The sequence below is a fragment of the Hemicordylus capensis genome, chromosome 4 (genome assembly GCF_027244095.1).
Source record: "Hemicordylus capensis ecotype Gifberg chromosome 4, rHemCap1.1.pri, whole genome shotgun sequence".
NCBI classification, from domain to species: Eukaryota; Metazoa; Chordata; class Lepidosauria; order Squamata; family Cordylidae; genus Hemicordylus; species Hemicordylus capensis.
The window spans coordinates 94850668-94875070 of NC_069660.1; the positions used below are offsets into that span (position 1 = coordinate 94850668).

The following is a 24403-nucleotide window of genomic DNA, read 5'->3' on the forward strand; positions in this document are numbered from 1 at the left end:
AAAGTTGGTTGGAAATGGGGACGGAGAGAAGAGAAGGTGGGAAAGTGCCTCTCTGTCTCTCCCTGGGGTCTTGCTCAGCTTGATCTGGAGAGATAACTTGGAGGTTTTACTGCCAGCTTACCAGGAGGCTTTACTGCAAACTGAAAGCTGTCTCAAAAAATACGCTGAAAATAGTGGAGTTTTTTACTCTGGAGATAAATCGGGCTACACTCGGGTGCAGTGAAAAATTCGAATTGCATGTGTGGACTGCTCCCCGATAACTCGCAGGGACTTCTGGGGAAATCTGGCCAATATATGTACTTGCACCCTCCATTCCAGAGGAGATGCAAGCGAAAAGCAAAAACTTCGCAGTAAAACTGCTGTGCAAAAAACTTCCAGGTGGCCTCTGGAGTATAACAGCCCCAAGGAAACAGGACGAAAGGTATTGTAGATACAGAGTACTTGTAGTCAGTTTGTGTTAGTATGTTCTTTTTCTTTTCTGTGTTGCATGATAAGGCTGAGGCCTTCTTTTTCTATTTTTCCCTATTTGCTCCAGTTCATATCCCATTGTAACAATAAAGCTTTTGGAGTTCTTAATATTGTTCCTGAGTGGGGAGAGGAGGGCCCCCAGTCACATACCTGCCGAGCCCTAGGCCAAAGGAAGCACAATTTTCTAAGATTATTTCCCAAGTGATCACTTTATAGTTTCAGGTATTTGGAGAAATTGTGAGGGAGACTGGGTATCCTGTTCAATCCAGTCTGGTAAATCCCCCAGGGGTAAAGGGTCAGTAAACCCTTTCCAGGTTGTGAACAGGTGGTGGCAGCAGTATACTAGTCAGGGACCCCCCAGAAGGTTCTGGGAAGACTGAAAAACCCAAATCCATCACTACATTGTGGCAGTGGGTGGGATCAAGGGACACTAGGGGCAACCCATAGTCTCAGAGCACTCAGATGTTTGAGGGAAGTTGACTTTATTCCCTGTCTAGAAGGCAAAAAAGGCCAATATTGCTAGGTGGACAATCCTCCCTCCCTTCTCTTTCTGCAAATCAGCAGTGTCACTTGCACAGGCACACAGGTTTTTTGTTTTGTTTTGTTTTGTTTTTTAAAGCTACCGGGAATAACAGATAGTCGGGGTAGAGCAAGGCAGCTGAGTGAATTGCATGTTATTGAGGAGCAGCAGAGTGTTCCTGCACAGCAGGTCAGAGATTGAAAAATCCAGAGACATGAGTTTGACCCAACAGGCCATCCCACTCCATGGGAGCTGGCAGAACAGCTAGAAATAAAGAAACTCGAGATACAGGCTCAGAAAGAAGAAGCATTCAAATTTCTGGAGTTGGAGGCCAGGAGGGAAGAAACATTTGCTCTTAAACTATTAAAACTTGAGAAGGAAGAAACACTTGCCCTAAAATGATTGGCACTTGAGAGGAAGAGGAGCATGCTCATCAGCTAGAACTGGAGAAACTTCCTCTACACCAGCTAACCCACCATTCCCTACAACTACGGTGTGAAAGTATAATTTCTGGGAGTACAGAGGGGGCGAAGATCCAGTTGACTACCTTTTCAAACTTCGAAAGGAGCTGCCAAGGCTTTTGGGTTGTGAAGAGCCAGTACATGCACCATCTGAGATGCTGCTTCTCTGGAACCCTGTTGGCAGTGTCCACAGAGATGGAAGTTAACGACATAGAGCACTGTGGGCTGTTCATGGACATGGTGAAGTCCTGGCTGGGGCTTACCCCTGAGAATGCCAGGTGGAAGTTTTGAAATCTCCAGAAACAGTTTGTTTGCTGAATCGTACTAGACTTTTGCACACAAGATAAAGAGAACACTTGGCACCTGGCTAGCCTGAGCAGGTATCAAGACACCTGAAGACATAATAAAACTATTTTGGGTTGAGCAGTTCTTGACAGAACTCCCAGATCAAGATTTCAATCAAGCCCCACAGACCATTGAAGAAGCAGGAGAGCTGGTACAGAGGATTGCAGACTCCAAGGCTGGGGGTGGGGTCACTGGGACATACACCAGGGAACACTCAAAACTATCCGTATGGTTGGAGGACCCTGACCGGACCAGGGCTGGAATGGGGATGCCAGCACACCTGGCAACCAACCCCTGCTCCACCACCAGGGGGCAGACTTCCTGACAAACTTGCTCCCAGATGTTTCAAGTGTGGGGATGTGGGGCACTTTAAGAAGGATTTTGCTAAAGCTCAAGTCAATCGGATTGACTCACAGAGCCCCGAGCGGACTGAAGTCCCCAAGATGGGCACTCATAAATTCAATGTAGAGGCTATTCCACCCAAGCAACAAGTGAGCATGAGAGTGGATGACTATCCCTTGGTGGCCTGGAGTGATATGGGAGATACCATCTTTGCCATCTATGCCTCTCTTGTCAAACACAAAACATCTTGCCAAAGCCACCCAGGTACATATGGTGTGTGCCAAAGATCAAGGGGACACACCACTAGTCAAGCTACTTTTTCAGTGGGGAAAATGGAAAGGAGAATGGGAGTTTGCAGTGATGGAGGGCTGCCCTTATGCCATGCTAATTGGAGAAGATCTAGCTGACCATGTCTGGGTGGCCATACATCCAGGGAGAAGAATCCTGAGTCAGTGGAGTTGGATCACTTGTCTCAAGTTACCCAGCAATGGTCAATTCCATCCCTTCCAGCTGCTGAGGTGCATTCTGAAGGAACAGCAGAGGCAACAGCACCAGACCCAGGACCCAGTACCAGCAAAGGGGAAACCTAGTCATATCTGAGTCGAGAGGCTATATCCAATAACACTAGACTCCCAATGCATTCGGCAATGTTGAGGAGATGCAGCTAAAGGGCTTGAAGATTAGGACTCTCCAGAGAAGCTCCCCAGGGGCATGGCAGAGCAGTTCCAAAGAGAACAGGCAGAGGACCAGATCTGGGAGGAGGTAAGCAACAACCCAGCACCTCTCAGCTGGGTCCACAATTCCAGGTTCATCACCCAGGGAGGCCTTCTTTATGGGGAGTATCTTCCAAAGGGCCACAGGGAGGGGTGTAAACCCTGAAGGCAACCAACCAGTGGTGCCTAGCAAATATCACCTATGCATTATCAGCCTGGCACACAACCACCCAAATGGACATATGGGGGTGGGTAGAAACAAAGAGGAGGGTTTTTTTGTAGGACCAAACTTCTGCCGGACTGGATACAGCCAGGATGTGTCAGAGTATGTCCAAACCTGTGATGGCTGTCAATGAATGGGGAACAGCAAAAACAAGGTGAAGGGCCCTCTGCAACCTTTACCCATCATTGAGGCTCCATTCCAGAGAGTGGTAGTGGATATTTAGTTTAGAAAAAAGATGACTACGGGGAGAAATGATAGAGGTCTATAAAATCATGCATGGTGTAGAGAAAGTGGATAGAGAGAAATTCTTCTCCCTCTCACATAACACTAGAACCAGGGATCATCCCATGAAATTGATTGCCAGGAAATTTAGGACCAACAAACTGAAGTACTTTTTCACACAATGCATAATCAACTTGTGGAATTCTCTGCCACAAGATGTGGTGACAACCAACAACCTGGATGACTTTAAGAGGGTTTTGGATAACTTCATGGAGGAGAGGTCTATCAATGGCTACTAGTCGGAGGGTTATAGGCCACCTCCAGCCTCAAAGGCAGGAGTATCAAAGGCTCAAAGGCTCTGAGTATCAGTTGCAGAGGGGAGTAACAGCAGGAGAGAGGGCATGCCCTCCTCCAGTGGCATCTAGTGGGCCACTGTGTTGAACAGGATGCTGGACTAGATGTGCCTTGGGCCTGATCCAGCAGGGCTGTTCTTATGTTCTTATGACCCATCCAACCCAAGACACCTCAGGGGAAACTGTATGGGTTGACTGTAGTGGACTATGCAACTAGATGGCCTGAGGCCTTAAGCCAGATTGATGCTAAAACTGCGGGTGAAGCCCTGATAGACATTTTTGCCAGAGTAGGCTGGCCTCTAGTAATCCTGACTGATGCAGGGACCAGTTTCCTATGTGGGATAATGAACATAAGAACAGCCCTGCTGGATCAGGCCCAAGGCCCACCTAGTCCAGCATCCTGTTTCACACAGTGGCCCACCAGATGTGGCTGGAAGCTTACAGGCAAGAGGTGAGGACATGCCCTCTCTCCTGCTGTTACTCCCCTGCAACTGGTATTCAGAGGCATCTTGCCTCGGGGTGGAGGTGGCCTATAGCCATCCAACCAGTAGCCATTGATAGACCTCTCCTCCATGAAATTATCCAACCCCTCTTAAAGCTATCCAAACTAGTAGCCAACACATCTTGTGGCAGAGAATTCCACAAGTTGATTATGTGTTGTGTGGAAAAGTACTTCCGTTTGTTGGACCTAAATTTCTTGGCTACCAATTTCATGGGATGACCCTGGTTCTAGTGTTATGTGGGTGAGAGAGAAATTTCTCTCTATCCACTTTCTCTAAACCATGCATGATTTTATAGACCACTATCATGTCTCCCTGCAGTTGCCTTTTTTCCCCTAAACTAAAAAGCCCCAGGTGTTGTAGCCTTGCCTCATAAGGAAGGTGCTCTAGGCCCCTGATCATCTTGGTTGCCCTCTTCTGCAACTTTCCCCATTCTACAATGTCCTTTTTTAGATATGGTGACCAGAATTGTACGCAGTACTCCAGGTGTGGCCACACCATAGTTTTGTATAAGGGCCTTATAATATTAGCAGTTTTATTTTCAATTCCCTTCCTAATGATCCCTAGCATGGAATTGGACTTTTTCACAGCTGAGTCAACACTTTCAATGAGCTGTCCACCACAACCCCAAGATCCCTCTCCTGGTCAGTCACCGACAGCTTAGATCCCATTCTTCTGATCCCATAATTGATCCCAGAATGGAGAATGTATGGGCTACACATGGTGTGGAACATGTTACATCAGTCCCTTACCATCACCAAACAAATGGTTTAGTGGAAACATTTAATGGAAATCTGGGCATAATAGTTTGGAAGTTTATTCACAAGCACTCCAATAATTGGGACTGGGTGTTGCCACAGTTCCTTTTTGCTTACAGAGCAGTGCCATACCTTAGCCTCGGATTTCCCCCCTTTGAACCTGTCTATGTTTTGGGGCCATTGGAGCTAAACCATCTTCAGTGGGAGGGGGGAGAGACCCCCCCAGAAGGTTAACATCCTGGATTTTGTAGATGAACTACAGAACACCCATGAGAGACTGCAAATTGCTCATTAGAACTTGCAAGAAACTCAAGCTGAACAAAAGAGATGGTATCATGCTCATGCCTGAGTGCACACCCTAGAAACCGGAAGAACAGGTATTCATCCTTGGGCCAGTCCAAGCCAACAAAACACACGCTGCCTGGGAAGGTCCATATCAGATCAAAGAAAGGGTGGGGAAAATAAATATGTAGCATTTCCAGGAACCTGACTCAAGCCAGGGTTCTATCATGTGAACACCCTCAAACCCTACCACTCCCGAGAGGCAATGGTGTTCAATATTACAGCAGATTTTGGCAGAAGGACTGGAGGTCCCTGATTATATCTGCCTAGGAGTTCGCCACGAGGGTGGAATAAATGAGCTCTTGTGGACCCCTACTCTAAATCCCCAGCAGTAGGAGGCAGCCTGGCAGCTGTGCCAGCTGTTCTCTGACCAGTTCACAACACAGCCAGGGTATATGCATGTGGCCTTCCATTCTATAGACACTGGTAACAGAAAGCCAGTTCATCTCAGATACTACTTAGCTGCCCCATTCAATAGAAGCACAGAGCTGTTGAAAAAGAAATTGAGGTGATGCAGGCCCTGAACATTATCTGGCTCTCTAAAAGTCCATGGGCCTCCCCTGTTGTCTTGGTCCCCAAATTGGGAGGTGAAATTGGTTTCTGTGTAGATTACCAAGAACTCAACAAAAGGACCAAACCAGACCAGTTCCCCATGCCACACACTGATGATCTTTCAGAACAGTAGGGTGAAGCCAAGTACATCTCAACACTGTACTTGAGGAAAGGCTACTGGCAAGTACCCTTAACTGAATAGGATAAGGAGAAGACAGCTTTTACTACGCATCATGGGTTGTATGAATTTAATGTGCTGCCCTTTGGACTTCATTGACCAAAGGTTGGTCAGTGAGCTACTCAGGGGGTGTGATGAGTGACTTTGCTGTGGCCTAAATGGATGATGTGGTCATTTTTTCTTGTACCTAGGAACAACATCTGGAATATTTGGAGGCAGTGTTCCAATGCTTCAAAAATGCTGGACTCATGATTAAGGCCAAAAAATGCCAGATTGGGCTGAATTGGGTAACCTATTTAGGACACTGGGTAGGGTACCATTTAACCTCTGGAGGTCAGGGTAGAGGCTATCCAGGTATGGCCCATCCCTAAGAAGAAACAGCAGGTGCAATCTTTCCTGTTACTGGCTGGGTAATATCGCAAATTTGTGATGAACTATAGTAAAATTGCAGCAGCCCTCACCAACTTCACCAAGAAAAATAAACCTAACTACCTGGCGCAGACCAATTGCACCCCTAGTTCTCCCTGTCTCTCCCCCCATCCCTTCAGCCATTCTTCCTGTCCTCCCTGCAGCCTCAGTTTGTTCTCCCCCGACAGCTAGCCTGGCCGCCACTTCTTCTTGCCGCCAGCCTGACTGCCACTTTCTCTCGCTGGCCACTCACCTTGCTCTCCCCCTCCCCTCACTCGTGAAATCTCGCGAGAGTTGCCACGCATGAGATTAGCGATGGATACGCCTTAGAGAAATATAGACAGACAGACAGACAGATAGATAGATGAGGTGGTACTGTCCAGGGAGTGTCAAACTGGCTTTGAACAACTTAAAGCAGCCCTCAGTAGCAGCCCCATTTTGCAAGCTCCTGACTATGAACAGCCCTTTACCTTAACAACTGATGCTTCAGAGAGAGGCATGACCCAGTTCAGTGCTGGATCAAGTACTGCACCTCATGGTTTTTATTAGTAAGACATTGTCAGAATGAGAGGCACATTGGTTGGTGTCTGAAAAAGAATACTCTGCTATAGTTTATGCCTTAGAAAGGTTACATCATTATTTGTGGTGGCGCCGATTCAAACTCAGAATAGACCTGAAGGAGGCCTCTTTCCGCCTGAAGTGGCTGAAAGAGGCCCAGCGCGCGCGCACACACACACACACACACACACACACACACACACACACACACTGTGCAATGGAGTCTTGCCCTGCAAGAGTACAATTTCAAGGTGGATAACATACAAGGGAAGACAATACAGCGGATGCCCTGTCCAGAGGTCCCTTTGAGGACAACCCCTGAATGCGACCAGTGATGAAATAAATAAATAAATTTAAGGATAGGGGTAAGATAAACTTACGATATTCTAAATCCCAGTGGTTTAAAAGTTTGAAACATTCAAAATTGTTGCTAAAGGGTTATTATTCGTGTTCAACGTTCAAAAGGGGAAGCCCTCGAAAGCCCTTATTCAACATAGGTCAGAAACCCATTTCTGCCCCCTAGTCGCAAATTAAGAGGGGTGTGTGGTGAGCAAGGGCCTTTATCTTGACCTCTAGAGGTGAAATAGTGCCCTGACTCAGCCGGTGTCTTAAATCGCTTACAATTCAGACCAATCTGACAGATTCTGGCCCTGGGTGCTAGGGAAGATGATGATGATGATGATGATGATTATTATTACCGTATTATTTATTCACACAGTCAGACAGGTGTTATTGACTGATTTGTTTTCTCCAGACATCGAGTCCTTCCCAAGGACCAGGATGGCTGAATTTTATTATCAGTGTTGTTGCTGTTATTATAGACATTGTCGTAGAATATAGGCTGTTCCCAGTAATGTTGCTTTTTGTAACTGGCTGATGGTGATTTCTGTGGCCCCTCTGGTGTTGAGTTGGTTTGGAATTGCAACTAGGTCACAAATTACCACTGGGATTATTTTGGTCTTCTTCTGCCACAGCCTTTCAATTTCAATTTGTAGATCTTTGTATTTTGTTAGTTTTTCTATTTCTTTTTCTTCTATTCTGCTATCCCCTGGTATTGCTATGTTGCTATGTCTAGAAAATAGTATATTTTAAAAGTTATACTCAAGTGATGTAACCTCTGAACATAGAATGGATTTCTTGAGTATAACTTTTAAAATATACTATTTTCTAGACAGAAGGAAAAAAGACTGACACTAATAAGGCCTCTTAAAAATCCATGATCCAGATGCAAGCATGCTTTCTGCTCATTAATTTCATACGTTTAATGGCTGTTTGGAAAGTTGAAAATTAAGCAGAGGGGAGACTGTTCTGTGCATAATAAGTTTATCATAAAAAGGATCCAATGTAGATTCAGAAGAGAGAGAAAAATGAGCAGACCAAAACCAAAACAAAACCAAGCAAACCAGGAACAATCCAGAGTACCAAAATTTATGTCAGTATCAGGACTTGTCAATATTAGGACCTTTACTGCTTGATAAAATACATGTTTACTTGGAAGTAAACCCCAAATATATAGTCAAAATAATATAATCAAAATGGTCTCCAGATTAATTTTAGTAGGAAGATTAATTTTAACAGGAATATGCATAAAAGCTGATTTCATGATGTATAAAAGCACTGGAAATACATCCTGATTCACACACAGCCAGAATGTGTATCCTCACTCACTCACAAGACCCCCTGGATAATCAAAACAGTGAAGAGCAAAGTACTGCAATTTGTGTTGTTATATTTTAACTCCCAAGTTTGCAAAGTTGGAAAGGCGCCTCCTCTACTATTTATCCCCTTTCCCAGGTAAGTTATCTAGCAGTTTATTTATTAGAATTATCTATAGGTCTCGCCTACCGTCATTCCTGTACTGCAACTTTGATGGAAAAAATTACTCATGCCTTTGTCATTCATCTGCATCACCCATAATTGTAGCTGGCAGTGTCTGCTACTAAACACTGCTACAGAGTCTGTACTAATGTTCTGAAACTCTTACTAACTAAAGATGAGTTAGACTGTCTTTATTTACTGAGAGAGCTTTAATGGCAACCCTGCAATACTGTTTATCCTATTTTACATTGTGTCTTGTCCAAGACCAATGGCAGAGGTGAGATTTGAACCTACCGTAAATTTCCTGGACCGAAGTTATATTCTTTTACTAGGGAAGAGTGACCCGATCTTTGTGAATAAATGACAAACTGACACTTTGAACATTTCCCCCTTAGAATCTTAGTAGCAAAAGAAGTGAAATTTTGGAGGAAAGATAAAGAACATCCGTATAGGATCTACTCCAGATTACTCAGTTGAGATTGCGGTAGGGTTCCTTCCCTCAACTGTCCCGGAATACTCGGGCTTCCCTTATTTCCAGGGCGAAATGACTGTTCTGTCAGGGACACTATTTCCCCCGTATTAGATGGCTCCGCCGTGCCAGTGATGCTGCAGGGTGAGCTGCAGCGAGGCCAGGGGTGCCATTGCTGCTGCTGCTCCTTCCCGCTGCCCATGACTGGTGGGGGTGGGAAGCACCGCGCCAGCTGGCGGTGCTCTTGCAAGGGCTCCTCTCTCGCAGAGGCGGCGCTGCTGCCGCCCGCGCGAGGGCTCCTGCTGGTTCCCAGCGGCGGGGTGGGGACGAGCCTGGAGCTCGCCTGCAGCCAGCCCCGGAGTCGGGAAGGCCGGCCATGGATGGGGCGCTTTTCGCGCTCGCGTCCTCCCCTCCAGGAGAACTGCTTGAGCGCAGGAGCTCAAGCGCGTGCTCTTCCCGCTGCGGACAGCCCTGGGGAAAAGCTAGACTGTTATTCCTCGTACTAACCTAAATTGCGACTGTACCTAAGCTATACATCTGAGTTTTGCATGGCAGTATCAGTCTGGTCCTCTTGAATTTGACGGCCCGCCCCCACCTTTTTCTGTTGCTTGAGGATAACTCTTCATGCATCTGAGGAAAGGGGTTCTGGTTCACGAAAACCGATGCCACAATACGCGTTAGTCCTGGCGGTGCCACGGCAATAATTAGCGAAGTTGTTGCCAGTTCAGAAGTGCAGGCGCGCTCCCTGTCCCTGACAGCCTCCATAGCCACCCCAACAGCCAGAGAAGCCGAGAAGTACCGCGCGCTCTGTCCCTGCGGGTCCCCTCTCCACTCCACCCCTGGCAATTATCTGTATGGATTAGTTCAATTGTGTATGTGGTACCAGGGAGGGAGGCTATATGCGCACGGAAAGGAGGCATTAAGAAACCTTCCCTTCCGCCAGCAAAAGACCCGCCTGATATCAGTGACATGTAGGCGCTCCCATTGCTGCTGCTGTGTAACTCCTCCCAGGGGCGGGCACCGGTGTCTCCCACGATTGCGGCTGGAACTACCGGGTGAAAAGGTAGCAGAGGCCCGGAGGGGAAAGAGGATTATTGTGTTGTTGGAAACGCTTTTGCCTCTGCAATGGCCAGCCGGGTGCTGCTGCTCTCTCGCTTTCGTGGGGCTTCAACCGCTCCGTTTCCGCCTGTTCCTGCTGGGCCTGGGAGAAGCTACAGCCAAGACGGCTCCGAATATTTGCACCGCAGCCTCGTCCCCACCATGCATTATCAAAAGAGTCTGCCTCGGTAAGGTGGCGCCTCCTCGGGAGACCAAAATGAAATTGCGGGGCTCGGCCTTCGGCTCCCTGGCCTTTCCCGGTCAGCTGGTTTCCCGCAGACCTCCTCTCCCATTCTGTCTTCGCTTTCGCGCTCCGCTCGGTGGAGACCCTCCTCCCAACTCCTGCCCTCTCAATAGGACTTAGCCCGGGGAACTGCCTTTCACGGTCAGCACGCAACCGTGAACGATTGCGGGGAATAGTCGAGCGAGTGTCGCAACATGCGCAGAGTCCATCCCTTTCCCCTTACATACAGCTAGCATTGGAGGCATGAGGTCGCAAAGAGGTGGCCCTGAGGCAGAGCATAGCCCTGCGGCCCGCCCTCGTCTTGCAATTCCCCCGATGTGGTTAATATTGAACCAATATGTCGAGGGCTTCCAGGGCAGTTTGCCTGCTTCTCTCCCAGTGTTCCCTGTAAGAGGGATTCTCAGATGTTGACTACAGCTCCCATAACCCCCAGTCAAAGGCCATTGCAGCTGGGGATGCTGGGAGTTGCAGTCAACATCTGGGAATCTCTCTTATAAGGAACACTGCCCCCGCCCCGCCTCCGCACCCCCACCCCCCAAGCTGGTTTCAGGCTCGGTGTCTGGTAACAAACTAACCTGTGTGCCCAAGGAGTTGCTAATGCTGGGACAGAAGAGAACTCCTGTCCCTCTCAAAACTTTCACATAGGCACATTGTGCGAGGTATGGTTTCTCCATCGTTGCAGCATTGTGATGGGGAAAATTGGCTCCTGGTGGCATTCTCCCTTTTAAGCAGTTCTTAAAAGATGCAGCACATGTGACATCACAGACAGCACAACCCCACCTCCTGGAGGTTAGGTAGGTTTCTTAAGGGGCTGGATTTGAGCTGTGGGCCACCAGTTTCTGTTGACTAAGTAATCTGCACCCACATGTAACAGTCTGTTTATCTGCAGGCAGCAACCACAATTTGGTCTTGGGCATAGCAGCACTGAGTGAGCAAACTGACTGCTGTTTGGAGCAGCAGTGTACAATATACACAGTGCTCCAGTGTAGGCATTAAACTAAGAGGCCACAAATGTTGGCAGGCCTTGGTAGCCAGCTGTGATTTATGATTGTTGTTGATGCCTCTGCACAGGGGCGTAACTACTATTAGGCAAGGGGAGGCGGCTGCCTGGGGCCCCCCCATGCCTCAAGGGGTCCCCCAGAGACAAGTCACATGACTATATATTGTGAAGTGTGCGTGTGTGTATCAGCGAGGGGCCCATTTAAAAATTTTGTCTCTGGGCCCACTCCAGCCTTGTTATGCCCCTGCCTCTGCATATGCAGGGGACTTGGGAGAGGGGAAGATGCTATCTCATTGGAGGCACTGAGATGAAGTGAAAATCTCTTGTTAATGAAAACTTTGGATCTGGAGTACTGTGAGAGTCTGTGGTTAGATTACTTGCTGCTAACGTGAAAAAAGACATGCCACCACTGAAACTATGCCCTTATAAGTGACATGTCAAACAATGTAGGGATGTGCACGGAACCAGCGGGGGCTGGTTTGACGGCGGGTGTGTGTGTGTCTGCCTTTAAGGGCAGGGGAGGATTCACATAAGAACAGCCCTGCTGGATCAGGCCCAAGGCCCATCTAGTCCAGCATCCTGTTTCACACAGTGGCCCACCAGATGCCGCTGGAAGCCACAGGCAGGAGTTGAGGGCATGTCCTCTCTCCTGCCATTACTCCCCTGCAACTGGTACTCAGAGGCAGCCTGCCTTTGAGGCTGGAGGTGGCCCACAGCCCTCCAACTAGTAGCCATTGATAGACCTCTCCTCCATGAAGTTATCCAAACCCTTCTTAAAGCCATCCAAACTAGTAGCCAACACCACATCTTGTGGCAGAGAATTCCACAAGTTGATTATATGTGGTGTGAAAAAGTACTTCTGTTTGCTGGTCCTAGATTTCCTGGCAATCAATTTCATGGGAATTGATTGAATTTCCTAAAAGTTCACCAGGGCAGCAGCGTACCTCCCTGCCACCCTATTGCCCCCTTTACTGGATGTAACCAGAAGTACTCGTGCACAGGCGCATCAAGTACTTCCAGTTACATCCAGTAAAGGGGGCAACAGGGTGGCAGGGGAGCGCCAGCAGGTGGGGGGGAGGTAAGTGTATCCTCCCCCACCCTTAAAGGCAGACACACACACCCCGCCATAGCAACTTCATAGGAACATAGGAAGCTGCCATATACTGAGTCAGACCATAGGTCCATCTCGCTCAGTATTATCTTCACAGACTGGCAGCAGCTTCTCCAAGGTTGCAGGCAGGAATCTCTCTCAGCCCTATCTTGGAGAAGCCAGGGAGGGAATGTGGAACCTTCTGCTCTTTCCACAGCGGTTCCATCACCTGAGCGGAATATCTTATAGTGCTCACACATCAAGTCTCCCTTTCATATGCAACCAGGGCAGACCCTGCTTAGCTAAGGGGACAAGTCATGCTTGCTACCACCAGACCAGCTCTCCTCTCCTGGCCAGTGTTCGAACCTGTTCGGAGGCCTGTAAAAGGGTCTCCGAACAGGTTCGTGCAGCTCCCTAAAACAATGTAGAGCAAAATCTGATTTGCAGTTGGAGCTTCCCCAGACAAACAGGCTTTACCGTGGGTTTACTGTGAGTTTGAAGTTGCCTCAAAAACCCGACACACAAAGTGGATTTTTAAACCCAGGATATAAATCTGGCAACACACTAATGCTCAATAAAAACATCGAATTGTGTGTGAAATGCACCCCAATCGCTTTCAGGGACTTTGGAGTAAATGTGGCCGATATGTGAATGCATACCTTCATTCCAGAGAAGATGTGTAGTAAAAGCTGGATGTGAAAAACTTCCTTTTAATAAGAAGCTTCCTGCCCTCGGGCTTAAGTACAGTATGTAGGGGAAAGGTTCGTGCTAAAAGCAGGGAGTGATTTGATGACAGCACTCCTTACTGAAACATACACCATCAATGTAATAGTTTCCATATGCACTTACACCTGCTTGTTATAACTACCACGCAAAATGTAAGAAAGGGGAACTTACATTTGCATAAACATTTAGGATTGTGCTGTAAATAGCATAGTCAAGTTCTTAAATGTACCCAAATGCCATCAAAATGAGTGGAATCTGATTTCTGAGGATTGTGTGTCAAGATGTTTCACTAATCTTTCTTCTCAGCAAGACACTCCCAAGTAATGACACTGGTAAAAGAGACAGTATTTATGTTAAATATTTATTGTGAACTCGTGTGTGTGGGGGGTGATATCATAAACTTCTATGAAACCTCCTGCCGTCTTACATGGGAGCTAATGGCTAACAAGTTGTGTAGATGATTCTGAATCACCCATGTTGCTGTGGGCACCTAAGAAAATGCTGACACTCTTGCACAAATATTTAATACTTAAATAATGTACTGCAAATACTGTGATGCTATTTACAGTACATTATTACCAATCTAAGTATGTATGTATGTATGTATTTTTTACACTTATATTCCACTCTTCTTCTAAGGAGCCCAGAGCGTGGTACATAGTTATGTTTCTCCTCACAACAACCCTGCGAGGTAGGTTAGGAAGTAGCATTGAGGAAGTACAATTGTGCCAGTCATATTTGCACATGAGCAGTGGTGTTTTCTTTAGGTGCTTGCAACAATTCAGGCAGTTCAGAACCACCTGCATTTCACTGTGCAACATGTCAGCTACTGCCACTGGATTTCGGGGGGTCATTTTTGAGTAAACAAGCACACAGTATCACACTTTTAGTTTCAGGACCTTCACAATAGTGTTTGGCGGTGACTTGGTGTTGGATCTTTTATGTAGCCATCTTTGAACACTGGAATTCAGTCACTGCTCAGATACAAGGTCCAACATCTTTGGCAGCCTTCAGGAAGGCCTTAAAAATATAGCTCTTTAACCAGGCTTTTGATGGATGTTTTTGATTGTTTTAATTATTTTGTAAACCACCTTGAGACTTTATGATTGTCAATATAGTATATATAAGTGTAATAAATTAAAAACAATAATATAATCTCCTAATTTCAGAGCAGTTAAATACTTTAAAACTTGGATGAAAAATTGTTTTTATTTACATTTATAGCCAAAGCCACTCCAAAAGTGTAAGAGTAGTAGTAAAAGATTATACATGTATTTACTGTGTATTTTGTATTTATAAATTGTTAGACTAATCTCAAATAAAAACGTTTTTCTCTGTTGTAGAATGCTTACCATTACTCTTCATACAGTTTTATTTCCTCTCATCTTCCCCATTAGTTTACCCATTCCAAAACTTGAAGACACAATTAGAAGATACCTTAATGCTCAAAAGCCTCTCTTAGATGATGATCAATTCAGGTAAGAACAAAGAGGATATCAAGTGCCTAGTCCAGACCGATTCTGTGCTATGCTTGCAGAATCCCTTCTTCCCCCTGCTAGCCAAAACAGGCACTTGAGCCCTGCCACTCAATGCAAAGCCGAAACTACTACTACTTCCTCATTTGCAAACTGGAGATTTTGCAACTGGTTGAGTATGGGGAAGGGGTCATGCTAGTGGAGCACAAACATTTAGTGGATTGGGCTCAAGTTATTTTACAGCATTCATTAACATTTTCATCCTAATTACTGTTTCAGGGGGGGAAAAAAGCAGTTTTTCTATTTTTTATTTATTTATAGGAGAACTGAACAACTTGCAGTCAACTTTGGGAACGGAACAGGTAGAGAGCTACATGAACGGCTGGTTGCACAAGACAAGCAAAATAAACATACTAGTTATATTTCAGGTAGGGAAGTCATTGCAAAACTTTACTTGTACTCTTGATGACAATGTTTGTCATGCTTCTGAGCTGTGAACAGATCTTGAACAAACTTGAGACAATGGACTGCCTCTTACACAAAAGTATAACTTGGTTACTCAGCACTTGAGTCACGGCTGAATGTGTGAAAGGACTTGAAAACCAATGGCTGATATCCTGACCAAATTTACTAGAGGAAGTCATATTGAAATTTAGTAGTCCGTTAGCGTGACTCCTGAGTAGTTCTGTTGAGTAATTTATTCAGTATGTCAGTCGTGTTTATGGAGATATTAGGGAAGATCATTGTGATGGTTTGTTCATGCAAGCAGTTCACCATCTGATGCTGTAGCCGTTGAGTGATGGGCAACATGCACTGTGAACTAACTCTTAATTTCAGGTAAATATGTTAGGGCCTGAGTGCATTACATTGAAGACTTTCTGATTAGAAGAATGTACACTGAATGTAGTTTTCTGAAATGTTATAATTAATTCTCCAAAAACAGTTGACTTAATCTTTATTCGTAAGTAGCACAATGTCCTGAAAATGTCTGCATTTGGCAAGTAATTTTGAGCCAGACTGCATTACACTTACAGAATACAATAATTGCAGTATCAGCAATATCAAAGGTGGGAGAAGGTTCATTGAAGCATAATTAATTACTCTGGGCACTTCTGGGTGTGCAGATATAGTGGTATCTTCTTGTTTACAAAGTTTTCATAAGTCTGAATTGGGAATTTTTGATAATCACACAGGAATATGATGGCTTAGACTTCTTCCAACTAGAGAGATACTGATGTTTGTACAGGCAAATTTCTGATATCAAGGTTGAGAATTGCTGGGAATTTTAGAGAAATGTTGTGCACTGGAACAGACTGTACTGAACTAAACTGGACTGTACTGGACTAAACAGATCAGTGAACTGAGCTCTTTATTCCTCTAACCTGCCTTGGAAAAATGCGAGTGGTGAAGGGGTGAACTACTGCTGTTGTAAAAGGGGATCTAACTTTGAAATGGAAATAGTAGTGGAGGGAAAAGTTACTGAAGTGATCTAATTAATGTATCAAAACAATTATAAATCTATTTCAGGATGCTGAAGTAACATCTTCAGAGAATCCTGGTCACAACTGTGAAACTATTTGCCTCTGAAGAGGTGGATAGGATGAGAGAGAGAGAGAAAGAGAGGGAAGAAACCATTCTTCAGCCTTTTAACTTTTTAAAAAAGAACTGTCTTTTAAAATCAAAGAACAAGAAAAGGAAAGATGCAGACAGAGGAAGATGAGAAAATAAAGAAAAAGAGACGAGTGTAATAGAATAAAGGAGAAAGAGAAAGCAAGCAAGAGAAAGCGTATAGCATTTAGGTTAGTTGTTTTTATTTATTATTTAGCCGTGTATACACTTTTCTTGTGTAAATGAGGTTGGAGCTTATTAAAATATCCATGGAGAGTAGAAGTGCGTACAAAGAAGAGTATTGGTGTAAACATCACCATTTTTCTCAATGTTATAACTCATTGCATAATTAAAACTACTCACTGACTGGTGTAAAATATATAGCCTGAAAATTGTTCTAATGTACTTGTTTTATTACCCAGACTTTGTGAAACTTAATCTTTAATCTTCCATTATAATTTACTTTACAGCCCTCGCATTCGTGAAGATTTTAAACCAAATATAAAACTCACTTACTGTAGTGGCTAGAATGAAGACAGTGATAAAAGTGAAACCATGGCTGAGGAACTGAGCCTTGTGCAGAAAAGTTGGAGGAAAGAACAGTGGAGACAAAGGAAGATCAGATGGAAGGAGCACAAGAGACAGGCAGAAGGGAAAAGAAGCTAGTGTGTTTGATTTTTGGTTTTCCTGCAAAGACAACATAATGGTAGGCTAAAGAGGAGAACAAATTTGAGTGGATATTGGACTCCTAAAATAATACTGTATATAGACCACCTCTTCTCCATAGAAGAAAAGATTAGTGAAAGATTCATTTGGGCTGAAGCTACTAGCTTGGTGGCTATAGACCACCTCCAGCCTCTAATGCCTCTAAATGCCAGTTGCAGGGGAGCAACAGCAAGAGAGAGGAATTGCCCTCACCTCTTGCCTGTGGGCTTCTCAGAGGCATCTGGTGGGCCACTGTGTGAAACAGGATGCTGGACTAGATAGACCTTGGGCCTGATCCAGCAGGGTTGTTCTTATGTTATTATGATTGCAGGAGCATCACCATCTAACTTGTATCTATCACACCATATAGACCACAAATAAAAATGGAAGGTTCTCCTCATGAATAGGTTTGCGGCATCTCCTGTAATGCAACTTCTTTGCCTGGAGGTCTATGTTTGATTATTTTAATCACTTCTCAATTTCTAGGTCCCTGGTTTGATATGTACCTAAAGGCACGTGAATCGGTCGTTTTGAATTATAATCCATTCATGGCTTTCAATCCTGATCCCAAAGCTGAATATAATGACCAGCTCATAAGAGCAACTAACATGACTGTTTCTGCTTTGCGTTTCTTGAAGACTCTCAGGGCTGGCTTTTTAGAGCCAGAGGTTTTTCATCTCAACCCATCCAAAAGTGACACTCAAGCTTTTAAAAGGTTTATTCGATTCGTGCCTTCATCTCTCTCATGGTTTGGTGCCTACATGGTAAATGCCTACCCGCTAGACATGTCGCAGTACTTCAGGCTTTTCAATTCCACACGATTGCCTAAACACCACAAAGACACGCTATTTACAGATGAAAATGAGAGGCATTTATTGGTGCTCAGAAATGGGAACTTCTATATATTTGATGTAATGGATAAAGATGGAAATATAGTGAAGCCTTCAGAAATTCAAGCACACCTAAAATACATCCTTTCCGACAACAGCCCGATTCCTGCATTCCCTCTTGCATGCCTGACTAGTGAGAACCGGGATGCATGGGCAGTGCTGAGACAGGAGTTACTTAATAGTGGTAATCAGGAAGCCCTAAGAAAAGTGGATTCAGCAGTATTCTGTCTGTGCCTTGATGACTTTCCAGTTAAAGACTTCACCCACTTGTCCCATACCATGCTCCATGGTGATGGCATCAACAGATGGTATGACAAATCATTTAACCTTATTTTAACCAAAGACGGCACTGCAGCAATCCACTTTGAACACTCCTGGGGAGACGGTGTGGCTGTGCTGAGATTCCAAAATGAAGTGTTTAAAGACAGCACTCAGACACCTGCTGTCACATCCCAGTCTCAGCCAGCTGCCGTTGATTCTTCCAAAGCTGTGCAGAAACTAAACTTTATACTGAATGATGCTTTAAAAGAAGGAATTACCAAAGCCAAACAAAACTTTGATGCTACTGTGAAAACGCTGACTTTTGAGACCCTTCAGTTCAAACGAGGGGGCAAGGACTTCTTGAAGCAGCAGAAGCTAAGTCCTGATGCCATAGCTCAGCTTGTGTTCCAGGTGGCTTTTCTACGGCAATATGGCCAAACTGTTGCCACCTATGAATCTTGCAGCACAGCAGCGTTCAAACATGGTCGCACTGAAACCATCCGTCCTGCCTCAATTTATACAAAGAAATGTGCCGAGGCTTTAGTCAGAAAGTCATCCAAACACAGTGCAGCAGAACTGAAAGAGATGATTGCAGAGTGCTCAAAGTATCATGGGCAGCTCACAAAAGAAGCTGCTATGGGTAAGTATGGATGTGAAAGCTGAGAATCTTCTCATCAGTTTGCTCGGTAACTATGACTATGGTCTATGTCTCTATTGGCTTGGGGAGGTGCCTTGTGGTTCTCACATGCACTAAGAACAATTTAACTTGATTAGGATAATTTAACCTAATTGCACATCTTCTTGCTGGATCTTGCTATCACATTCATTTATATATGCAGGATATTACTGCAACTAAAAGCATTCCTCACTATTCTTCATTATGTGAATATGATTGAAAAAGACCATTTGCAGAGCATTATTTTACCCCAATTTAGAGATGCCAACAACTAAACAGAAACAAAACATTTCTAACATTTACCTTTTACTTTAACAAGCCTTTAACATGCACTAAAGTTTAATCTTTCATCCCTTGTAGGAAGGATTAAGAGTAGTACCAATACTCCTCAGATCTTTATGGAAACAATGAGGAAAACAGAGCTTTCTCCATCTTTTCCCTAGAATTTTTTGATTATTCAGATGATGACTATTACTCTTTAGAAACCAGATGTCCATCTATAAGAGAAGTATGAGGGTTAAAGTGTATGTGTTAAACTGAAGTAATTCATTGCGAATTGGCCTCAGTTACTTTCTGTATTGCCCATGTATGCATCATCTCTGTTTAGAGGTTTCTAAATGTGCTTCTTTTGTTGGCTGACTTACAGAGCAAGGATACACTGATGCATTGAGAGAGCAGTCTATCAACTTTCCAACTAACTGCACCAGTGCAGCAGGGAGGGAGCAATTTTTGACATCTTCCCCAGGAAGTCCTCTGTGCCAGCCAAAAATATATCTCGGAGGGCTGTGCAATCCTCAGGGACATATTTTCAGGTGGCACAGAGGGCTTTCTATGGAAGAGGGGGGCATAAAGAATTGCTTCTTCCCCGCTGCATTGATGGTTAGCTGGGAGATTCTGTTAGGCTCCTCTCTCATTGCACGGGCACATTGCATCCTTGCTCTGTACATCAGCCACTGTACCTGTCTTGAGCTTTCATCATTAGCTGGATTTTTAGCTAGTGACTGCATTTAGAAATTATTAAAAGCTGTTTTGTTCAGTTCAGTGCTAATTGATGACTTTCCCCCTATATCGCCACTAACTTTTGCTGTTTGGGATAGAGCTAGTGTAGCACAGTGACTAAAAAGACTGAGCAATGAACCAGCAATTTCCTAGTTCAAATCTCACCTTTACCATGAACTCATTAGGCAGCCTTAGCCAAACCACTGTTCTCTTACCCTCAGCCCACTTATTACAATATTTAGTTCTTTCATTTCAGCCACTGACTGTAAAATTAAAAAATAAAGTACCAATAATAAAATAACCATTCAGATGGTAGATGATCAAGAAACATAGCAGGTCAGTAGGAATAATATTGATCAACAATATAAGTGTTTATCTTTTATTAAGATTTCTGGGATAACATAGAAGCGCTGCTCTGAAAACTCAAAAACACTGCATGCATGTAGAGGTTAAGCTTTTCCTGGGAACTTAGGGGGGGGAAGGCCATTCCTTAGCTTTACTCTTGCTTCAGCTGCTTGTTAGAAAGCTTGTCTGCCTGCATTGAATGCTGCATTTAAGTCAAGTTAAGGTTTACTAGTTTTATGAGAGGGACCTCTTTGCCAACATTTTCTGATGCAAGGACAGCTCATCTATGCTTTTTGTGGCTTTAGAGGGAGTGTGAAATTAGCCATAAGAAACAGGTAGTGGCTGGGGGAAATTACTGAAAGTAATCCCCCTGAAATTAAAAGGGCAAATTAGCTATTGCCTAATGTGTCCTCTTAATTGCAATGGGACTACTTTGAGAATTTTCCTTGTATCGGCCAACATCTTCTGCAATGTGACTCACTGTTGTATTTTATCCTAACAGGTCAGGGATTTGACCGTCATTTGTTTAGCTTGCGGCATTTTGCAGAATCCCAAGGAACTCCCTTGCCAGCCCTTTACCAGGACCAAGCTTATGTCCAGATTAATCACAACATTCTCTCCACAAGCACCCTGAGCAGCCCAGCTGTCCACATGGGTGGCTTTGCACCAGTGGTGCCCAATGGTTTTGGAATAGCCTATGCAGTGCATGACGACTGCATTGGATGCAACGCTTCTGCCTACCCAGCTAGGAATGTGCAAGAATTCCTCCAATGTGTACACAAATCACTAGAAGATATTTTTAATGTTTTGGAAGGTAAACAGGTTAGTGATTAAGACACAGCAGGGCTGGTCTTTTTAAATGCATTGTACTATCAGACAGTCCAGTCAGAGGAATGCTGGAATTGGAGTTTAGCACCTACTACCTTGTAATTCCTTTTAAAAATGTCAGGTCTTGAAAAAATAATGCATTTGTAATTCTGTATATGGATTGTAATGCTATTGACTGTAAAAGTAGTCCAGTACTACCTTTGTATGAAGGGTCAAAACTTGATGCCAATTTCTGCTTTTTAAATTTTCATAAATACAACAAACCCACACCAGGCGGTTATAAGCTCTAGGAGGGAGGAAAGCTTTCACTGGTACCAGTGGAAACTTTTCTCCTGGAGTGTTCAGCAGTTTAGGTGGGGAGGGAATGTTGGGATCATAGCACAGGGGGAATGTATTAAGTGCCTGTGCTTGGTATGCCACAGTCTTGCTGCTTGATTCCCCTGCTGTTTTATTTAAAGGGGGGGGGGGAAGGAAGTAACCCTGAAGCAGAAATGACATGGTTACTATCTCATCTGTTTTGACTACAAGATCCTAGGACTGGACCATAGGATTTCCTTTCTTGTTCATATACAAATCAGGTTTCAGATTACATATTAAGATCATGTCCATGAATTTATAGGAGACAAACTCTTAGTTCACAGCATATATTCTGTCAGTGTTCAGATGCATAATGCAAACATCCTTTAAGCAGCTTCTTCTGTAAACAGATAACAAGAAGAATCTTCTCGAGCAAGCAGAAGTTTTCTTAACTAGCTGAAAGAGAAGTGTTAGGGCTTCATGTTCTTTCCTCAAATTTGATCAGTATGTGACCTAAGGAAAGCTCTTGGTTTCTTGAAAATGACATCTGCCAGAACAGCAAATAATCTCATCAGCAAGCAATACTTTCAGCTAAACTAAGCTTTGAATACCCAGACAACAGGCCTTCAGTGTTGAAAAATGCCACATTCAGTATCCAGTAGGCTAAATAGAAACTTTGGGCTGTAAGTCAGACTGAAGCCAGCCAAGTCTGATCATAGATACATTGCAGATGGATATACAGGAGACCCTTATTTTCTGTAGGTTCTTCCTGCATGGCCTCGCCTATTAGCAGAGCCCTTGCCTGCATAGCAGTTCAATTATTGCAGGGGAAGTTTGACTTATTCCGTTTCCTACCTCAGCACTAGCTGGATTTCCAGCTACTTGTGCTGCCTCTTAAAGCCTCCCTGTGTGCCAAATGGGAAGTGGGGAGAGTGGCCATTTAAATGGCTGCCCAGCGGGAGGCTTACAGAGGGGCATAAACTAGGTGGGTGCCTTCCTCACTGCCTCTTTAAACCTTCTGAGGCTTGGAGAGGGGGCAAGGAAGGCACCCAGTCACTCATGCCGCCTCTTAAAGCCTCTCTGCATAACAGCTGGGCAACGGCAAGAGTGGCTGTTTAAATGGCCACTCTCCCTGCTTCCCAGTTGGTGTACATGGAGGCTTTAAGAGGCAACATGAGTAGCAGCCACTTGCATCACCGGAGTGTTGAACCTAACCCCATTTTTTAGGTTAAGCACTCAAATATTGTGGTTTCTTTGTTTGTGGGAACCCAGAACAGAATCCCCGCGAAAAATGAGGGCCTCCTATAAATCCAGATTTATATGCCTACAATACCAATGTTAATATTACTTTGCACTGAAAACATTTATTCACAATGAAATCAACACTTATTGAAAAAATGTGAACTATAACATTTTCTTAAATGCAAAAATACAATTTGTACATGAATTTACTTAGAAAAGCTAACTTTTCTTGAGGTGTTAAATAGAATATCAGCCTAAATGTGCCTTTATGTTGGAAACTATTTTGCTATACTAAGGATTAAAATGAACAGTTTTAATGCAACTGTGCATTAAATATTGGTTTAACCATATCATGTAATTATGGAATTGTTTTGGTTATAGTAAGTGCCTAGAAACATAATGAGGTGGTGTGTAGAGCCTGGAAGGGTTTGGCGGGGAGACTGGACTTATCCCTGCAGACGATCAGTTGGGAAGCCCTGGGTGGCCAAATCAGCCACCCACACGATTAGCCACTCCACACGTCACGGAGCCAGTGGGGGCTGTGGGGATCAGGGACCATCTGGCCTCCACAAGTCCCAGGATGCCCCACACAAGTGTGCAGGGCATTCTGGGAGGGAGTCCCGAGGCCAGGAGTCTTGTTGCCTCCCGGACAGGGGTCTACTCGTGTGTCGCCATGTGCTGCTGCAGCATACGATTAGGGGGAAAAAGGTCCATTAACCTCGTTTAAGGGGAGGGGGAATTAGGCAGGCTAGCCACTGTGGAACCACCGGGCTTGCCTGCAAGCCCATTGGTTCCAACGATCACTAGAAAGCAGGCTAGGTTCCCTTAGCTCATTTTCTAGTGATCGTGGGAACCGGCTCAATGGCTGACATCTGACAAAGCCCTGCTACTGGTTAACGCCATGTGTGGTACAGGGGAGACGTGATTTTAGTCTCTCCCTCCACTCTGAATAAGACCATGGGTCCTGAAGGGCTGCACAACCCTTGGGTAGATATTTTGGGAGTTGCCATCCATTTCACAGGAAGTGGGAGATCAATGGAAACTCTCTACATTGTAGCATGCATGCAGCATCACTCCATCCACACTTCATCAGTGTGGATGTTGGCCATTGTCTCATGAGCAAGATCACGACTGCCTTGGGCCTGATCCAGTAGAGCTGCTATTGTGTAAGACACTTTTGACTGTGTATGGTGTACGGAAGATCCATGGACTTTGCCTCTCCCCTGCCACAATCCACTCCATTCAAAAGGTCCCATAACTTCAGGAGTGGCTTTTTGGGAGACTTAAAGTCTGCAGTGGGAAAAAGGAGGTAAGAAAGCCTCATTGTGTGAGCAGAAATTGTTTGTCATTCTCTAGAGCTCACCCAGTGTTTGATTGTAATGTCAAAGAGTCCTAGATTTTTATATTTTCTGTAATAAGAGCATGCAAGAAGGGGCTACTTTACTTGGAGATGTATGAGAACCATAAAGACTGTCGGAGACATTTTTGCAGCAATTCAGTCTCTCCTTGCTTTGAAAGAATATTCAAAAAAGGCTAACTATAACTTGGGAGCTTAGGATCCCATCTTTCTCCTAATTCTGTTTGTATATCTTACATAAATCAAATCACTGATATTCAAAAAAAGTCTTAAATCCATGCATCAGTCTAAATGAATTCTATACTTGTAACCATGAATATGTGCCTCTGAAG

General features: G+C 44.5%; 2 protein-coding genes across 11 annotated transcripts in view; one reads left to right on the top strand and one right to left on the bottom strand.

Annotated features, from left to right (window-relative positions):
• On the top strand, positions 1–24388 carry CPT2 (carnitine palmitoyltransferase 2). Of its 7 annotated transcripts, XM_053247174.1 has the most exons (7): positions 11152–11231; positions 14786–14866; positions 15185–15291; positions 16391–16662; positions 16942–17177; positions 17663–18967; positions 20850–24388. In XM_053247174.1, exons 6-7 carry the CDS (start codon positions 17677–17679, stop codon positions 21179–21181), a joined length of 1623 nt encoding a protein of 540 aa, XP_053103149.1. In that variant the 5' UTR covers positions 11152–11231; positions 14786–14866; positions 15185–15291; positions 16391–16662; positions 16942–17177; positions 17663–17676; the 3' UTR covers positions 21182–24388. The 7 variants fall into 7 exon arrangements, 6 of the variants coding, with proteins under 6 accessions (XP_053103148.1, XP_053103147.1, XP_053103149.1 ...); XR_008306412.1 differs by lacking the exons at positions 11152–11231; positions 16391–16662; positions 16942–17177 and adding exons at positions 10193–10516; positions 19364–19511 and having other exon boundaries at positions 20850–20954; XM_053247175.1 differs by lacking the exon at positions 16942–17177.
• The window catches only part of CZIB (CXXC motif containing zinc binding protein), a 14894-nt gene continuing 10858 nt past the window's right edge, over positions 20368–24403 (bottom strand). For 3 of the 4 annotated variants that reach the window (XM_053247183.1, XM_053247178.1, XM_053247179.1), the window contains one exon: positions 20368–22019. In XM_053247183.1, the coding sequence (XP_053103158.1) occupies positions 21986–22019 (34 nt within the window). In that variant the 3' untranslated portion in view covers positions 20368–21985. The remainder of the gene's footprint in view (positions 22020–24403) is intronic. The other variant, XM_053247181.1, reaches the window with a different exon arrangement.